At 43.1% G+C, this 19,518-nt stretch overlaps 1 protein-coding gene across 1 annotated transcript in view; it reads right to left on the reverse strand.

Moving 5' to 3' along the window:
- Nucleotides 1-236: 236 nt before the first annotated feature.
- Nucleotides 237-19,518, reverse strand: part of LOC113011957 (uncharacterized) — a 32,664-nt gene continuing 13,382 nt past the window's right edge. Inside the window, exons 3-5 of the mRNA XM_026151848.1 lie at nucleotides 17,418-17,932; nucleotides 10,377-10,430; nucleotides 237-1,391 (exon numbers count right to left, since the gene is read on the reverse strand). Coding sequence (XP_026007633.1) covers nucleotides 1,266-1,391; nucleotides 10,377-10,430; nucleotides 17,418-17,932 — 695 coding nt within the window. The 3' untranslated portion in view covers nucleotides 237-1,265. The remainder of the gene's footprint in view (nucleotides 1,392-10,376; nucleotides 10,431-17,417; nucleotides 17,933-19,518) is intronic.

The raw sequence follows: 19,518 nt of genomic DNA on the forward strand, positions 1-19,518 counted from the left end.
AGTATTAACTGAGCACGCTCCTGGTCATACTTCTCACCTGATGTGCTGACTTCAGGCATGGAGACAGTGGACCTTCAAATGAAAAGTGCCCTGTAGCTGCCAGAGACCCAGACCTCATCACCAGCAAGGATCCTTCACACAAGGATAAACAGTCCAGAGAATCCCATGAAGGTGAGCTAGAATTTTCGATCCAACCTTAAATACTCATAATATCACATAAAAAAAAAATCACCTCCTAAACAAGAGGCCACAGGGCATTTATTGACTAATTTTTGTGCAACAAGGGACGAAAACATGTCACAATGTTACATTCACTTCAGCAAAATCCTAGTTACAGTGGTGACATTTCGCATTTAATAAGTTCATCAGCTCAGTTCTCGGGGCCGAGATCGACCCCAAGTTTCATTCAACACAACAGGAATGTCATTTCAAGGCATTAAGAGATCTGCAGAAACACTGGGACATCTTAATTACACCAGTGGTCCTCTTCTACCTAGACAGTAATGAGGTACAATATTGGAGAAAAGAAATGGCACACTACAAGTAGGCTATGCAGAACACAGCACCGTGTACACTTGCCGAATGTGCAGCAAACTATTCTCATCCACATACCTCTTTCTGCAAAGCAGTGAAATTCATGCAAGGAAAGAGGATACAAGTACTGAACTTTGACCTGGACTACAAGTGACAAATTCATTAAGAAATGTACATCATCAAAAGGTCAAAGGTCGACTATGTTCAACTACAGCCATACATGTTTGTTATAGCTCAGCCTTACATGACCTGCATATTCAATAATACATCCAGAGAAGCTTTTTTTTATTAACTTAATTTCAAACAGACAAATGTGACCACTGATGTCAGAGGACTCACCTCGCTGTTTTTATGAAGCTATCACATCAAAGGAAGAAACCCTGGAAGCATTTGATTGTCTTACATGCATTATTTCCCTTGAATATTGTGCTGAAAACTTAAGTTCAGGTGGGCCGTGTCCGTTTCCGGAGCGTTCTTCCTCCAATCACAGGATTTCTAAAACCTGAAGCATCCTCAGATGGGTTGTGCTGGGCCCGCTGTTGATTTCAGGCAGAGAGCGACGCTCAAAGTGACAGGGTGGGATTACCTGAGTGTGCAAGAATTCGACCTTCAAACAAACGCTTTCATACCAGCTGCTCGTTGGTCTAAGAAGGGCAGACACCACAAAAAAAAGCAGCCGTCTGGGAATGAAGAGAGGAGTGGGGAGGATTATCTGGTGTGAGGATGTTTCCTTATGAGCAGGGAGGATCCTCGGACGGACTCAGAGGGCTGCAGGGGGGGACTGTGCTCAGGGAGCGGAAGGCGAAGATGGAGGGGTCGTAGGTGTACCTGGGCGGGGGACGACTGCCCGTCAGATTCTGAAAGACAGATAGAGAGAGCATGTGTTTGGGTGACTGCAGCCTTTGGTAACGATTACCTGCTGACCTTAAGAATTTTTAACATGTAGTTTTGTTAAACTTTAAATATACAAGGCCATCAGATAGAGTTAGACCCAAACTGAGCTGGTGTTTCTGACCAAAAAAGCCATCCAAGGGCAAACGCCAGCCCCTGCCACTTCACTGCCTCCACTGTGGGGTATGTGTTGTTCCAAATACAAGCAAGAAGAGGCCCAAGCAGCAGGGGATGTGAATACCTCAAGACAGCAGTCATTCTCATGTTACGCAAAAGGAGGTTGGGTAAGAGACCCTTGTTGATCCGTAGACAAAGGCAACCGTTAGTGAACCTTACACAGGTTCACCTACAGAAACATTTCACTACTTTTAATCTTGTTGGCTTTAAGCCCTCTTAGAGTCATATTGGTTTGAGATTAACTAAAGAGCAAATGCACCAGTGGCTCACGATCCATCACAGGTCATTGCACATAAAATGACAAATGTGATGCTGAGGTTGAGCACAGTTTGGGTGAAGACACAATAGGTTGCTAGTTTAGCTCATGGGTTTAGGAGGCGACCACACGCCGCAGTGACCCGAGTTTGATTTTGACCAAAGGCCCCCCACTGTGCATCTTCTCTTTTCATCTTCACTGTACTATCTGGCAAGGGCAAAAAAGCACCAAAAACTCACTGACCAATGCTGAAGGAGGAGTAGTGATCCCTGTGAATTATGGATGTATCACAATGGGATGAGATAATGAGAAGTTCACAACACAAACAAATTCAAATAATAAATAAAAATCAGAATTTTCTTGATTTCATGTTTGTTGAAAACAAAATCTGTGAGCAAAACTAGGACTTGCATCAGTTAATCACACGACTTGAGTGTCAACAGTGGCCTTTTTGGCAACGGTCACAATGCATCTCCTCACTTTCAGCGAGCAATGAACTTCTTGTGTCTGCTCCTAGATTTCAAACAATAACCCAAACAATAATCCATAACCCAATCCTATCTGGACTGAGTTAAGGCACTGAGGTAATGCTTTCCACCCTCAGTGATGCATTTTGTGTTGCCCAAGTGCAAAAAAGCACAACATAACCCTCCCTTGAAGGTTGAATTCCCTTTTCTAGAATGATGGAGGAGAAAAGGGTGACTCTACCAGTAGTTCAAATACAAAGAATGATTCAGCCTGACAGCTCAACAGTTATGTAGTGTAAATTAGTAGTAGTATATACGTAGTTGCAGATGAGGTCACTCAGAGAGACATCGGGTGATCCTATTATAGTCATTACAAGTCCATGTAAATTCTGCACAAAGGATTTGTTTTCACATGTGCAGTCACTAGCATTATAAAAAGCACAGGCGCTACAAACCTACTCAAAATGACAACAAGGAAGAAGAGGAGCTGCTGTGTCTCTTGTGTTGTTTTAATGAAGAATTGCAAAGATGTGGGTAGTGAAAAATGTCTTCACACAAAACAGCTCTTTGAATTCAGTGCACACTGGTCCCCTTATAATGACTACACGGACTCACAAAAAACTGGCAGGCACAAAGACATCCACACTCTCATCACTCATCACTCTCCCTGTTTGATGACAAAAATCACTGACCATAGTGGGCCCGAGGCTTCAATTGTAAGCAGTTATGTATTGTAATCTATTACTTATTTACTTTGGTGTAGTATGACTGGTCATGGGGGAAGTCTGTATCTGTGCCATCTTGTGGGCCAGATTGGAGTCTTGGGCTGGGCTGATTCTGGACCCCAAGCTTTATGTTTGACAGCCCTGGTTTAGAGGCTGGATGTTTCTGGTTTGCATAAAGTAGTCTTGACGACTTGATACCTGGGCGCTCGATACGTGTGACAGAGTGCAGCACACATCAAGTTAAATTGACAGTCTGTGGAGAAGTGTGGAAATGCTGGATCCTCAGGACACATCAGAGCAAAGTGAAAACTCAACTGGCACTGTTGGAAAGTTACTGCACCTAATTAGAACATTTTCACGCTAATTATTTATTTATTTATTTATGCACACTGCAGGTTCAGTGACATAAATGATTTTCCACTTGCAGAGACCCCTCTCTGAGCTTCTCATGGCTCTAGAAGGCCTCTGTCTAAATTTAGCCCTCGTCATTCTCCTCCCTACAGGAAACAACAGGAAATGACTTTGTTGGATTTGGCAGTGAGGCGGCACTTTCTCCCTCAGAGCCAAATCCAAGGAGGGAGCACATTTCTTCAGAGACAGACTTGTTGCAGCGAGCTGATACCATGGAAAGACTGGAGCGTGTGCTTATACAGAGAGCTGTAAATTGGGAGACCGATGCATTAGAGTAACTAAGTGGATCCCCTGAGATGCAGGGAGAGCACCCGCCGCTGCTAGAAAAATCACCCAATAACATCAGTGCATGTGAAGCTACAGGTGTTGCTATGACTTCAACCGACATCTTCAGGGGTTCAGCTCTACAACAGTAACTCAGCAACAATTCCCATCACCACTTAGAGCCGCTCTGTGTACTCATGTTTGAATAAAGAGCCGAAAAAAAAGAGAGAGAGAGAGACATGGAAAATCTCACTCTGAGACTGAGCCACAGTAAACTTGATGGATGTGAACTCTGCTGAGATGTTCTCCATATGGTAGCTGTGAGCTACTCCAACAGCAGAGAAAAGTCATACATCAGGACAACTCCCTGTCCACATTAACAATCCTCCTCACAGAGTTTACATCTGCGGCATTCAGGGTCAGACCGAGTACAGATCTCTGCAGTAGGAACGATGGCATGAAAGATCAGTTAAACCAGCGGTCCCCAACCCCCGGGCCTCGGACCGGTACGTGAGTCGTTTGGTACCGGGCCGCAAGAGTTGAGGCTCAGGTGTGAAATGTATGGTTTTCAGGGTTTTTATCAGTTTTCAGCGTTATTTTGTTATCGTTTTTATCGTTAACTCTGTTTTCCTGGGTCTTTTCACGTGCTTTATGAATAAATCTTCTTTTTTCGGTGCCGGTACTAGTTTTATTTTGTTGTATTTTTCCGCGACACCTTAAAGGCCGGTCCGTGAAAATATTGTCGGGCATAAACCGGTCCATGGCGCAAAAAAGGTTGGGGACCGCTGAGTTAAACATCTAAAAGAATCTTAAACTCTAAAGATTTAACAGCCGCTATTGGCATCGAAAAGCCACTGACGGGATTTACTTAAGAGCTTACTGTGCCAATCATGTGACTTCAAAGCACGGAAAAAGTTTGTTGCATATTTATTTTAGGAGTCTCTCTTTCAGAGTTGCAACATTTGCTATATTTAAATAAATGATACAAACGATACTGAGGTCTGCAGTAAGCAACTGCGCCCTATTTAACACAATCGCGCCTAGCGGAATGTGATAGCTTCTCAGAGTGTTAATTTATTTGCAATGCCAGGGGGAGATGTTATCAGGACAAGAGCATAACTGGTGCTGGTCGATGGCTCAAAGCTGTGAGCATGGATTGTAGCTCTTCACTGAGCCCTCACCTCGAGTCCATTTCAGTCTTGCTGTAATACAAAAGTCGGATTTACCTCAACCAGAAACCAAAGGGTCATGCACCACTTTTTCCTTACATTTAGCTCCCTCAATTCTGCCTATATCTGCACCACTTCCCTCAGCTCAATCAATTTTTTCCCTCCTCCATTCTTTACAGTGGCTGAAACCAGACGCCATCACTCTTGCCTGCTACAGCCGGGGAAGCTCTCATCAATAAACTCTCCTATTCACCTCCAGGCCCTGAGGGGGAGGCCTCAGCAGCAGCTACAGGGTCCAAAGCTGTGTTTTCATTCTGCTTACACAAAACCCCCACCGCCACCACCATCAACCTCCTCAACCCCTGTAACAACTCCCATGCTTGAAAAATTGAGTCCAGTTTCAACCCCCTCCTGCACCCACCCAGCGAGATCCAGTGCCTTGGTGCTGGATCTTGGCCAGGAAACCGTGGGTCGACAGAAGGAGATGGAAGGGGGAAAAAGTGCACAAAGAGTGGACACAAGCTTCCAAATGGCTCATCAATCCACTGTGCACTCACTTTGAGACAAAAATCTCTGAACTGGAACAAACACAGTGCCCACAGACGTCACTGACGGGGACATCAGCAACACTACCAGCTTCACCAGTGAGAACACGGGATAATGAGCAATATCTCCACGTATCAGTGGAACTAAACAGATAGCAGCCGGCCAGGCTATAAATGGAAAATGACTCCATCCCTGGAAATACACCACAAGGGAACGGCACACACTCTACCTCCTCCTCCTCAGCTCCATCTCTCATCGCCACCTCGGTTTTTTACATTTTCACTCATCATCATGCAGGACTGAGGTATACTCGATGCTGTTACAGTCGCTGTGTGTACGTGTGCACGCACATGTGTGCGCTCATAAACAAGTGTGTGATAAGGTTCCACTGACACTATCCCACACGACGTGATAATAACGTCACTTTTCTCACCACACTGTGCCTCCTTCTGGAGCGCCCTCCTCCGTGCCAAGACGACAAAGCTTGTTCCAGCCTCCAGCTCTCCGTCCTTCTAAGCAAAAATCACCATGTACACAGTCGCATCGCTGATGATTAATTGTTGGCCGTTGCGTTTGGACTTCTTTGGGAAATTCCTGTTGTATTTACAGAAGTATTCAGGCTGGTAAATGTGCACTAATGGGACAAGCGGAAAGCACAGCTATTAAAGGCTGTTGAGTGAAATCAAGAGATCAAACAAACGTGAAAAGGAGGGCATTTTTTCATTCTTAGGCTAATGTATCACTGCAGTAAAGTTTGCAAAAGGAATCCAATGGCGCTATCAGATTTTCCGCAGTCTCTATAGCTCAGTAGCTAGTGGGGCATGGGAACAAACGCTGCAGCCAGATGCTGTCCCAGTATGCAGTTGGATGGAGATCAAGGTGCTGGCAATAAGGCAGGCCGGTCTGTTCACAGGGGCTGAGCAACCTCGCAACCTTATCGCGACTGTAATGGATACCCTGATCTGGACTGCCCATCAGCCAGCATTAAAGGAAAGGCTCTGCATGCAAAGTCGTGTTTAAATTGATTTCAATTAATTTACGTGTAAGACACACTTGATAATGATAATCTGCTTTGACTGGTTTTCTTCACTTTATTTTTAGACTCTGTTACAGTAGCTTTGTGTGATTCACAGTTCAAAATAATTCTTATTTATCTTATACTGCAGCCTGTTGGTGCATCCTCTGTAAGAGCTGACTATATCAGGAATTAGACCGGTCATGATTTTAGATTTTCATATACCAGGCATTTCTAAAGACTGCCGAGACCCATCTGGAAATCTGAAAATCGTCTGCGGCTCGCCCAAAACTATAATTACAGCTGTGATAATGACATGAGCCTAAGTAGTATTTCCTTCTTGGTGTTTTCACTGCTTCTTTTTTTCCAGATAATTTGCAAGATGGAGTTGATTCATTAACAGCTTTACGTCTGCTACCTGATAGCCATCTGCTACTGATGAGATACAAGTTCACGATCAAAAATAGGTCCAAAAATAAACCATAATGTCTAGTTTATTATAAGAATTTATTCTCATGTCCCAATATCCAGTTCAGATAGAGGGGGAGGAGGTGGAGGTGGAGGTGGTCAACAAGTACAAGTACCTCGGGCTGTGGGTGGACAATAAACTGGACTGGTCATGCAACACAGAGCACCTGTATAAAAAAGCCCAAAGCCGACTGTACTTCCTCAGGAGGCTGAGGTCTTTTAACATCTGCAGGAAGCTCCTGAGGATGTTTTACCAGTCGGTGGTTGCTGGAGTACTTTTCTATGCTGTGGTGTGCTGGGGGAGCAGCACAGCAAAGAGGGACTCATCCAGGCTGGAGAAACTGATCAGGAGGGCTAGCTCTGTGGTCGGCATGAAGCTGGACACTCTGGTGACAGTGGCAGAGAAAAGGACACTAAAGAAACTGATGGACATTATGGACAATGCTGGGCATCCTCTGCACACGGCCATAAACAATCAGAAGAGTCTGTTCAGTGACAGGTTGCTTCTCCCCAAGACAAGAACTAACAGACTTAAAAACTCCTTTGTCCCACACGCCATCAAACTGTTTAACTCCTCTCTGGAGGGGAGAGGGAGGGGAAACAGGAGGACAAAGGAGGGAACAACTAAGCTGCAGTGCCTCTGCACCTCACTGTACAATACCTTGTGCAATACTTTTTGTAAATAGTCAACAGTGCAATAGACTCAATACTTGAAATGTGCAATTCACTTGTATTTTTATTTTTTATTCCTATTTATTCTATTTATCCCCTTTGTATATTTTATTTATATTTGTCTTTGTATTTATATATGTGTGTGTGTGTGTGTGTGTGTGTGTGTGTGTGTGTGTGTGTGTGTGTGTGTGTGTGTGTGTGTGTGTGTGTGTGTGTATATATATATATAACAGTTCTGTAACTGTAACTTCGGTCGTTGCTGTGCTTTTTTTGGAAGTCGAATTTCCCAGAGGAACCCACCCGAGGGATTAATAAAGTTCTATCTTATCTTATCTTATCTTATATCCACCCTCAGCAGTTGGGTATAGGACCACCAGGGCCTCCGCCCTTGACCACAGCCCAACACATTTCCTCAGTGGCGGAAATGAGATTTCCTCGAAGGGTGACTGATCTCTCCTTTTGAGTTGGGGTGAGAAGTTCAGTCATAGAGGAGGAAGTAGGAGTAGAGCTACTACTTCTCCCCTTCAAAAGGAGCCAGTTGAGGTAGTTTGAACATCTGTCTGACCATGATGCCTCCTGGGCACCTCCTCTGTGAGGCGTTGCAGGCATGTCCTACCAGATGAAGAACTGGAGGTAGACCAAGGACATGCTGAAGAGATTGGATCTCTCGCATGGCCTTGTAACGCCTCAGGGTCCCCCTGGATGACGTAGAGGAGGTGGCTGGGTAGATGGAGGTCTGGACTCTGCTTAGACTACTGCTTCCGTGACCCAGCACGGATAAGCAGCAGATGATGGGAGGATGGATGGATGGATGGATGGATCTTAATTTCAAACTAAATTTTCAAGTTAACTAGAACTTTAACCCGTTCATAGTTGGTTAACGTTCTAATCTACCGTGAGTTGGACGACCTTCAGCACCGTTTTGAGTGAAGACCCATTGTTGAGTGCAAGTTTCATTATAATCTGACGAATACTCAAGGAAAGAATAAGAAGAATGGTGTGAACTGTGAAGGAACGGACGTCTCATCATTGGATAAGCTCACTGGTTCTTCAGCTAAAGAAGCTAAATATATATAACTATTGTAAATGACGTCATGTAACCATTGAAAATTATCATTGAAAATCATGCTTAGATGTATTTATTTTGTTAACATGACTCTCTTAAGTCACTCTTATCTCAATAAGGCTAAACCAGTATGAGCACTGGTTCAAAGTGATACACGGGGAACTCGGTTTGTTCAAGTCTCGTAAAGTAAAAATAGTGCAACTCACTGCAGTGACTCAAGGCCAGCAACAAATTGAGCAGACACCTCTGAGTCAGTGTGTAGCTAGCGTTAGCTCAAATGAGAGAAGAAAGGAGAAGACAAAAAGGCAATTAAACTAAGAGTGAACTCAGCCTAGTGAGTCTCTCGGTGTGCAAGAGGAAAGTGAACTCTGTTAGCAGTTGTCACATTGCTCTAATTAGGCATTAAGTGTGTAGATGCTGTCTGCAGTGAGAGAGCTGTGATAAACTGCAAAGTGAATCTGTGGCTTTAACTGATAGCACTGGGGTTTTTTTATATCACTTTTATCTTCAAGTTAGCAGCATCTGTATATCATGATGATGCCCCTGTTAAAGATATTACAACCCATAAATGGAACGCTTCAGCCTGAGCAGAAAAAATTTTTTTTTACCCAGCAATAAAAGTTCAAAACGAAGCTTTTATTTTGCCCTCATTTAAATATGGGATCCTGTTTATTATCTTACATGGATGGTTTTTAAACATGGCTACAGGCACTCACTGTTGGACCGCTCTACATACAGATTAACAACACCGCCAACCAAAAAAAATTTGGATTCATTACTCCATAAGACTTGTTGTCACTGATCTTCAGGCCAGTTCTTGAGTAATTTGGCGTACCTTAGTCCTTTCAACCTGGTTCCCTTTCTAAAGAATAGCTTCTTGACAGCCACCTTCCTCTGAGACCATTTCTGATGACGGACATTACCTTCAAATACTTTTCATCTTCTGCAAATACTTATTTAAGCCCGCAACTTCTTCCTGTGTCCTCCACTTGTCCAGTTTTCCTCACATTTATTAAGGACAAACTGCACAACCTGCCAAGTTTTCAGCTATTAGTTCTTAGGGAATCACCTTGTTGGCGTCAAAATACTTTTATATGCCCATCAAATTGTGTTATCTTTGGAGTTTTTCATAGATCCTATTAAAACATGGGGGACAGATTTTTGCTTTCTTCTCTTTTGTGTAGACACAACACTCACTGGCTTGTGTGTCTTGGCTCCTTGGAAGCAAAATATATGGAAATGAGGCTTGGCTCAAGACTTTTGCACAATACTGTCCACTTCAAGGGTTTACAGATGGACTGACTGATGTGGGAAAGCTAAAAAAATATATTATCATCTGTTATAACAAAAACCTCTATATGTTGCAGTCAAAACTACTAACTTTGCTAACAAATGCCATTAGAGGAACATTATGAGCGCTTTGTCCCTTCAGAGCTCATAACAGCCTGAAAACATCGCCAGCTGTTGTGTTGACAATTTGTTTTATTTCTTTTTTTTACTGCTATCAGCTGTAGGAATGTTGCGTACAGCTGATAGCAGTAAACTTCATAACCTTCACCGTGACAATATTCTCAAAACATCTCGAGTGTTGCAGTCAAAATGTTATGTCTTAGCTGAGCTTTGAAGCTTACAGGAATACTATTCCAATGTTCGCCAATGTTGTGGGAGCGTTTCCTGCCAGCAGGGTATTCGTGTGGCAATGAAAGTGAACTCACCCGAATCTTTATGGTCCGTGTTTTCCCTCCGCAGTTCTTTTTCAGCAGCATCTTCTGTGAAGACAAGAAGAAAGTACAGTGACTTTTCTATCGATATTAAAACTTCAGCAGCAGCTCCTCTGTGACAGGAAGAGTAAAAGCTCCACACCTTTTCTTGTAGACTGAACTTTTTATGAGAGAAAATGACTGGTTAAAGCTAGTGTCGGTGCATGTGAGTATTTTTCTATAATCAGCCATATCAAAAACAGCAAAACACCAACACATGAAAACAAAGTAGGCACCGGCTTAATGTTTAATTCGGGATGATCGAGGAAGTCAGCAAATCCAGCTGTCTCACTCAAGTATAAACAGTTGGTCAATGAAGCTTATGCAATATCCTGTCTCCCACTCCCCTCCATGACCACGCAGCTCCACTGTTTTCAGAAAAAAAGAAAAAAGAAAGAAAACACAGTGGGGGTGGAGGGACCACACAATCATCGAATTGTCTGGAGTCGCGGAGGTAGCTTCCAAAGGGGAAGGGAGCGCAGGAGAGAATGGAAGCACCACAAGACTCCTGCTGCTGTGATGTGGGAGACAGTCAACGTGCACTTGCCCTCATGCTCACCTCCTGCCAGCCCTCATCTTTCTTTTTTTTCCCCTCTTCCCATCGGTGACTCTACAGTCTACAGTATTTGAGTGCAAAATGCTTGAAGAAGAATTTAAAAACAAACCAAATCCAATGTTTATTTTAGATGCTACATGTTTGAGCTGGCCTCGTGCAAACTTTCAAAGAACCCATCTTAGAGAAAAATCAAAGTGATAATTTTATCCACCCCTGCACACCACCCTCACCTTAAACAGGTCACAGCTTGCCAACGAGCTGTAGAAACGTGGGTACAGAACTTGTCTTCTATGCAACATGCTACAAAAATAGCCTTGACTTATCTAGGCTAATCCTTGGTGAAAGCTATAACCACTGTTTACATCCATGGGCCGCCTAGTTAAGATGGATGTAGACTCCAGGTTCTGAAAAGTGAATCCAGGGCATAAGTACTACCTTAACACTGCACTCTTATAATGGATGGTAGTGTGAGGCCATCGTTTGCACCTCTCTCCGGGCTAAAAAATTTGGGGGTCTTGTTCATGACCTGAGGACGAGTGAAGTCGACACGAAGGGTTTGGTACCAGCCTGTTGTGCTGAATAGATATCAGACCAGAAAGCAAGCCTGTTGATTTACTGCTCAATCTACATTCCTTCCTCACCTACACCCACCAGCTGTGAGCAGTGATGAAAACAATAAGTGGACAGAAGCAGCTGAAACTAGCTTCCTCCTAAGGGGAGTTACGGATGGAACAGGTAACTCTGAGCGCTCCCTCTGAACGGCAATTGGCTTGGTACTGGGGGCTTCCCAGGATGCAGTGGGTTATCTTCATTGACCTCTTTTCATGATATATGCCTATACACCCCTCTGCATTTAATCATTAGTTATTTTTAATCTCTCACTCTCTTTCACAGTGTGTCTTCCTCCCACCACCCCCAACTGGTCCCAGCAGAAGGCTGCCCCTCCCTAAGCCTGGGTCTGTCCTGTTAGAAGTTATTCCTTCCCACTGTCACCAAGTGCTTGCTCAATCCGAGCTGCTTTATTGTTGGGGTTTTCTCTATTCTATGCTCTTTACCTTACAATAGAAGTGCATTAAGGCAACTATTGTTGTGATTTAGTGCTATGTAAATAATATTGAATTGAAGTGAATTTAATTGAATCTTTGCTTTTTAGTTCTACTTAGCTTTCACAGTGGTGTTATTCATTTCAGTTTAACACTTAGTGTTTGGATGACAGTGCAGAGAGCTAACAGGTCAGACCAGAATCTCTCATAGATAACTGGCTGGGTTGAGACCTGGTGGGTGTGAATGTTATAGTATATGTAGCAATCAAAACCATTTTCACTTACATCGGCATATAGTCGATCACTGAGAACAACATCTGTGCAGTTTGTGGGAATGGACACGGACAAGCAAGCATAAGGAGTTATCAGAGACTAAATGAACGAACCCATAAATAAATAAAGGCATGACTCTAATTATTTACGGTCACACTGGGGAATCACAGACCTGCACGTTAGCCCCTGGTCTTAGAGAGGGAGCACCGGAGCCAAAACTAAGTGCACTGTCAATATCCTTCAGCATTTAAGGACCATTTCAATCTGAAGAATTAATATTTTTTTCCATGCACTCTTATGGTAGTCTGAGGCCATTGTTTTCACCTAGAAGAAAGTGGAGTGCCCACTCAGTGTTTGGGGAGTTGCTCAAACATTTTGGGGTTTGTTCATGAGCTGAGTGAAGACAGAGACCAACAGATCAGTTTGGTACCAGCCCGTTGTGCCGAATAGAGCGTGAAAGCAAGCCAGATGACTTACTGCTCAATCTACATTCCTTCCTCACCTACGCCCACCAGTTATGAGAAGTACTCAAAACAATAAGATTGTAGATGCAAGTGACCGAAATTAGCTTCCTCCTAAAGGAAGTAGGGCTGGAACAGGTAACTCAGAATGCTCCCTTAGCTATGCTGCAATAGTCTTGGGCTGCTGTGGGTGCAGTTATCTTCACTCATGTCTTTTCACTCTATGTGTTTATACACCACTCAGCATTTAATCATTATTATTATCATTAGGGAGGCTGTCCCTCCCTAAGCCTGGTTCTGCCCTGTTAAAAGAGAGTTCTTCCTTCCCGCTGTCACCAAGTGCTTGCTCATAACAGGTTTATTTTTTTGTTTGTTTTTTTAAATTGTTGGTTGGTTTTCTCACTATTCTCGGCTTTTTACCTTATGATATAAAGTGCTTTGAAGTGAATTTAATTCAATCTTTTGCTATTTTCACTCACATCAGGATACAGTCGATCACTTGGAACAACTTTGACCAAGTCACTGTACAGTTCAGGTGTTTCCTTTAAATTGTCATCCAGTTTTTTGTTTTGCTCAAATGACCAGCATCTGCCACACTAACTAAATTGAATTTATATTGGAGTATGCTACTGAACATAACCCGGGATTTAGTTCTATGCAGTATCTGCAAGCCTCATTTTGAACTAAAGGAACAGTCTTGTTGTTCTTCTTCTTCTTTTATTGTGTTCAGATTTGCTGTACAAATATCTTCCTGTAAGATGAAGCTGTGTAAGCCCACCCACTCTGCATGTACAGAGTTATGGCTCTTGTTTTTTTTATAGCTGTCTCTTCGAAATGAAAAAAAATAGACTATGAGTCAATCTAACTGAAAATAAGCCTGGGAGGCTATATTTTGGGCCAAATATACTTATTTCTTACTCTTCTCGTTTCTGGCCTTGAAAATGCTTTTCCTTTGCTTGCATGTCCATTTGTATGGTTTCAGGATGTAGTTAAGAATATGTTTCAGGTGTTCCCTGCACCTTTGGCACAGAATCCCCATATTTGACACCTTTAAATTACATTTTTAACAAGAACCGCATCTCTTTCCCTTTCTTGCTCCCCTGGGGGCCAGATTCATAAAACTCATGACTGAAGCTGCGTGTACGAGCACAGGCAGAAATGCATCCTTTTCATTAGATTTATAAAGCCGTGCATTGGCATGGTCGTCTTTTATAGAGCTCAGTCTTCTTGGCTTGTGCTCCTTAATTAGTCATTTGCATATAAAACACTGTTTGCACCAAATTGCTTCTGGAACTCCGAACAGAATAAAAACCAGAGGATAAAAAAGGTTGTCAACTTTATGTTCATAGAAAAAGAGAGAAGTGGTTGTACTACAAATGCGTGGGCGAGGTCCTCCACTAAATGTCTGACTGCGGCATTCTTATGGTGTACTCAGACCAAACATAATGTGAAGCTTTGCCATATATATCTTTCTAACACACATTTAAGATCGCTTTTGGGGGTAATAAGAAATTCAAGGGTTATAAGCTAACTTTTTCCTGTACAAACACCAGTGAACATGTGCTATTTGTTGTACATCAGACCCTGGATGAGGTGTAGAAGTCGAGGCTGATTTCATGACTGGGAGATGTCCAGCTAAAGGGTTAATGTGTCTGCTGGCTACCTCTGTAGGCCCCCTTTTGTATTCCCTGCAGCACCTCCCATTCCACTTCACTGAGCGTGCACACACACACACACAGTGACACAGACAGGAGGATGTACACATGCAGACACAGACAGACAGGCAGGATGATGGATGCACACACATATACACATCGACACACTACTTCTCTTTTTACACTTCACCCCTCTCGAAGTTGCCCGCTGTCTCTTATCATCTGTTCGTTCCCTCTAAAAACCCCACGGACATATGGACCCCTGAAACCTGCAGTTTCTCTCTTTGCAAAGACACACACACACACACACACACACACACACCCTTCCCCATCCACAGTGTGGGCCAACAAGTCTATTGGATTTTAATGATTAGCGGACCAGCTTCGCCGTGACTCATTAGTGGCTGTCGTTTTTCTGTTGTTTATTTAATCCTCTCCTTCTGCCTCCACCCCTCCATCGTTTCCCCTCACTCGCCAGCCTTTGTGAAAAACGAGGGCGGACATCTGCCGTCCGTGGCTCCCTCTCCTTCATCCCTCTCCAGCCAGACCACCGTGGAGGCGAGCGTCCGGCTATGGAAAGGGAGGACTTTGTTTGCGTGTGTGCATGTGTATTTGAAGAGTATTCACGATTGAATTTTTGGACCAAATGTGCGACCCAAGATCGCTGTTTGATTTGCTCAGGGGGGTGGAGACGGGGGGGTTAAGGCTCATCTGCCATTTGGCACACATACTGCTATAGTGTCAGAATTAAATATGATATTACATAAATAGGTACAGAGAATCTATTTCAGCATACAGTGAAACGGGTTGTTGGACATGAAAAGACTGCATTCTGTGAATGCATCCAAATATTTGAGGGAAGAAAATCTGGCTCCTAATACAACATCCCCACATAAACTCACTGATTATCCAAAATTATGGCATTCCAAGCTCCAAGTTAAACATCCTACTGAGAGAGAAATGGTCTGTCAGTGATCTGTTTCAATTATAGCAATAACGACTGATAGCAATTAAAAATTGATTATTATTAATCAGTTATACAGTGCCCTGGGGACTAAACCGCAGAGCCATTAAGTAAATGTAGATTAGAGTGCTGTACTGAAGCATAATTTGGAAGTACTTAGTATTTTTACTGTGCTAAAAGCTAGAAGTGCATTCACATTTTAGGAAAATTTCAGTGTTATAAAATATATAATGCACTGTAATTCTTTAAACTAACCAAAAGTATTTAATCAGTTCCACCCGAACCATTTACAACAACAAAATATTGCTTACATGTTAATCCACAAGTAAAAATAGGGATTCATACTGTTATGCAATTTCATGTATGTGTTACTTTTAAGCAAGGTGACCGGATATCCTTCTTTATGTGGGATTGTGAAGCATTTTTTTATCCCGTGTTCCCTTGTCTAACATCTTGAGATATTGTCCCAAATATTAACTGGCTCTGCAGGACATACCCTTTTTCTATAGTGTGTGCATGTGCAGTGAAGGCTATAAATGTTAGCCTATCTAATACTAAACTCCCTATGGAAATTTACAAGTCACCCAAAAAAAAAAAAAAAAAAAAAAAAAATCAAAAATAGAAATCACAAGCTTTGCAGAATTTTGGTGAATATGATGGAAACTACCATCAAAAAATGAAGAGGAAGTGAGTGCTGCATACACTGCCGTAATTGCTGGAGTTTCAGTTTTGCACAGAAGAAAACATGGCCTGATGTGATGCAGTATCTGTGTCACAAGTTAGCAAGAGAGTTTGAAACACTGCATTTGACCTTTACATGCTAAAGGACAATACCTCCTAACAACAGAATCTGGTCACTGATTTTTTAAGTCTTTACCTGTCCTTGTAGCCAACTCTGTGTGTGGGTGCTAGGCCGCCAGCACATATTACTTACCTGTAAGTGCCAACAGCCAAACTATGAGCTAGTCAGATGTGAACTCTAAGTTTTCTGTGATGCACTTTTACTAAATGTTTCCATAGACTGCTTGGATTTATGTCCTTATACACTGACGACTTGATACACTTAACGTAATGAGCCTCCACTGAAGTGTAGCCAATGTGGTACACGGTGCTGCAGGATATATGTGAAAGGCAAGTGCCCCGGGCCCTCACAAGTTGCCTCAAAAAGAGAGTTCCCTGTTATGGTCAAGGAAGTATAAAAACGCATGCCATTTTCTCCAATATGGACAACAAAACCATTTCCTTCAGGGCCCATTGATACTACGATCGTTAACAGGGTTTTTACGGACTCAAAATTGGCTGTTGGGGGCTGACTGAACATAACATAATAAGTCTACATGAAAACAACAAGTTTTACCTTAAATTGCAAAATTGTAGGCATTTTCTTGTCATTTAAGGCAACATAACAAACAAGATTGCTCAGAGGGCGCAAGTCCTCCCGAAGGCAAGAGCTATACTACAGTAAAACTTTGTTTTTATTACAATATGATGACTTCAACGTGTTATTGGTAACACAGACGTCGTAGGACATCAGATGGAAAAAATTAAAAGTGTGTTGAAGAGTTCTTTCCACAACCTTTCAGAGGATGTATTACCCAGTACGGTTTCTTGCGATTTTTTCCAAGGTCAAAATTGACCTTGGGCTCAATGAAGGTCAAAGTCAAATGCTTGGCCAACCTAGATACTCGTGTCTCCTGAGGCCTAGTATATTGTTGAGAAGTTTGAAGGCGATAAAAAAAAAACAAATTGTGGGTAATACAAAAGGGTTTTTTTTTTTACATTTAGTGTGACCTTGACCCAGATTTTACCCAAATTTAATCTGTTTGAGCTGTTTTTTTGCATCTACCATCACAAAAAATATGACATCTTGAAAACTGTAAATCTTAGACTGCTAAGAAACAGACAGACAAACAAAATGAACTAATTACATACTGCCTTCTTTCAGGGGAGAATAAAAAGGGTGCATTATACTAGCTGCAGGAAAAACCCTGCTTTAATAATTTAGCGCTAACATATACATGCTCCTCGTATTTAACTCACGGACCTGTTGCATTTTCTCCAAGTCCAGACTGGGTCTCCCTGGTTCCCCCCCGTAGCTGTGCCGATACTTTCTGTAAGGTGCTGATTGGTCAAAGTGGGTCAAGATGATGGGTCGTGCAACCGGCGGAACCACCTGCAGCTGAAATCGCATGGGGGGTGGCTTGAGGCTACGTGGTGGGCTGGAGCTGAAAAGTACAGGGCTGGGGGAGGCAGCCAGGCAAGCACCGGGCTCCCCCAGCGACCTGGCGGAGGCGGCAGGCGACCTGCAGCCACAGAGGTCCCGCACCTCCTCATCACTGGAGGCACTGCTGTGGTGATCGCCATGGCGCTGGGAGAGTGAAGATACCCACTTCCTGTTATCGCCGCAGCTGATTCGCTCGAGTTCTTCCTCTGAAGAGTGGCGATCCAGATTGGCATCTAAAAGGAGGCGCAGGCGTCGCAGCCGTGCAGGAGAGAGGGGACCCTGGTTGTGCTGCTGGCTGGTGGCCAGAGGGGTGAGGGCACAATTTCTCCGCCTCTCTAGGAGAATTAAAAACTCATAAGTCAAATTTAAAAAAAATGTAGAAGATTATAATTTAATACCGAACAGACCAGTTACACTGAAACAAGGTACCCCTCTGCTCTCATCTGTTTCCTACTTTTAAGCTAACCACTAGTCAGATTTATCTCTCTCTCCCTCCTCTAAAGGACTAGGAACAAAAGTCACCAGGAATCCTAATAAAGGCTAAGTAATCATTCCAGATTACCCCAACTCTACGCTATCAAAATATATATTTATTTTCTATTGTTCTCCCAGTTCTTGGAAATCAGGGGACAAAGACAATCACTGTAGCTGACACGCATCAAAAACTACTTGGATTTGTTATATAAATCTGTTGCATTTGCTTTTTTTTTGTAAGGTAAAACATGTCCGGTAAAAGTGGGCATTCGGCAACTTATTTTTTTTTAATCATTTGCACCTCCTTCCAGTAGCAGAGCACTTTATTTTCATCTTGTTTAAGTGAGAGAAGATCCTGTAGCTTTGTGCAAACTATAAAGTCAAAATTGTGAAGTTTACCAATTTATTTTACTATGAAAATCTAATTTTACATTGAGGAAAAGTTTAAATTGTTTGTACGCTCTGTCAGTTATAATTCGGTATCGGCAGGTCACATTTAGAATTTAAAAGAAAGACAAAATCTGAATCAGTCAAGAAAAGTGCAATGAATACATCTACTTTTTAAGGTGTCTGAGAGATAATGAGATCCCAGACGACGTAGCTACTTTAAAAACTAGAAGCTTTATAAATGACCTCAGTGCAGCTGCTACACTCAACAAAAATATAAACGCAACACCTTTGTTACTGCTCCCATTCCCCATGGAATGGACGTAGAGACCTAAAATTCATTCCAGATACACAATATAACCATCCCTCCCAAACAGTGGTCACAAATCAGTCCAAATGTGTGGTAGTGGGCACATCTGCCATATTGAGATAATCCATCCCACCTCACAGGTGTGCCACATCAGGATGCTGATCTGACATCATGAGTAGTGCACAGGTGTACCTCAGACTGCCCACAACAAAAGGCCACCCTGGAATGTGCAGTTTTTTGCGCTATTGGGGGTCTGGGGACCCAGAACCGGTCAGTATCTGGTGTGACCACCATTTGCCTCATGCAGTGCAACACATCGTCGCATGGAGTCTATCAGATTGTTAATTGTGGCCTGTGGAATGTTGGTCCACTCCACTTCAATGGCTGTGCGAGGTTGTTGGATATTCGTGGGAACTGGTACACGCTGTCGTATACGCCGGTCAAGCACATCCCAAACATGCTCAATGGGTGACATGTCCGGTGAGTATGCTGGCCATGCAAGAACTGGGACATTCTCAGCTGCCGTCTGCCCTGAACAATGTGAACCATGATTCATCCGTGAAGCGCACACCTCTCCAACGTGCCAGACGCCATCGAATGTGAGCATTTGCCCACACAAGTCTGTTACGGCGACGAGCTGGAGTCAGGTCAAGACCCCGATGAGGACGACGGGCATGCAGTTGAGCGTCCCTGAGACGGTTTCTGACAGTTTGTGCAGAAATTGTTTGGTTGTGCAAACCAATTGTTCCA

This window comes from Astatotilapia calliptera, chromosome 19, assembly GCF_900246225.1.
Source record: "Astatotilapia calliptera chromosome 19, fAstCal1.2, whole genome shotgun sequence".
NCBI lineage: Eukaryota > Metazoa > Chordata > Actinopteri > Cichliformes > Cichlidae > Astatotilapia > Astatotilapia calliptera.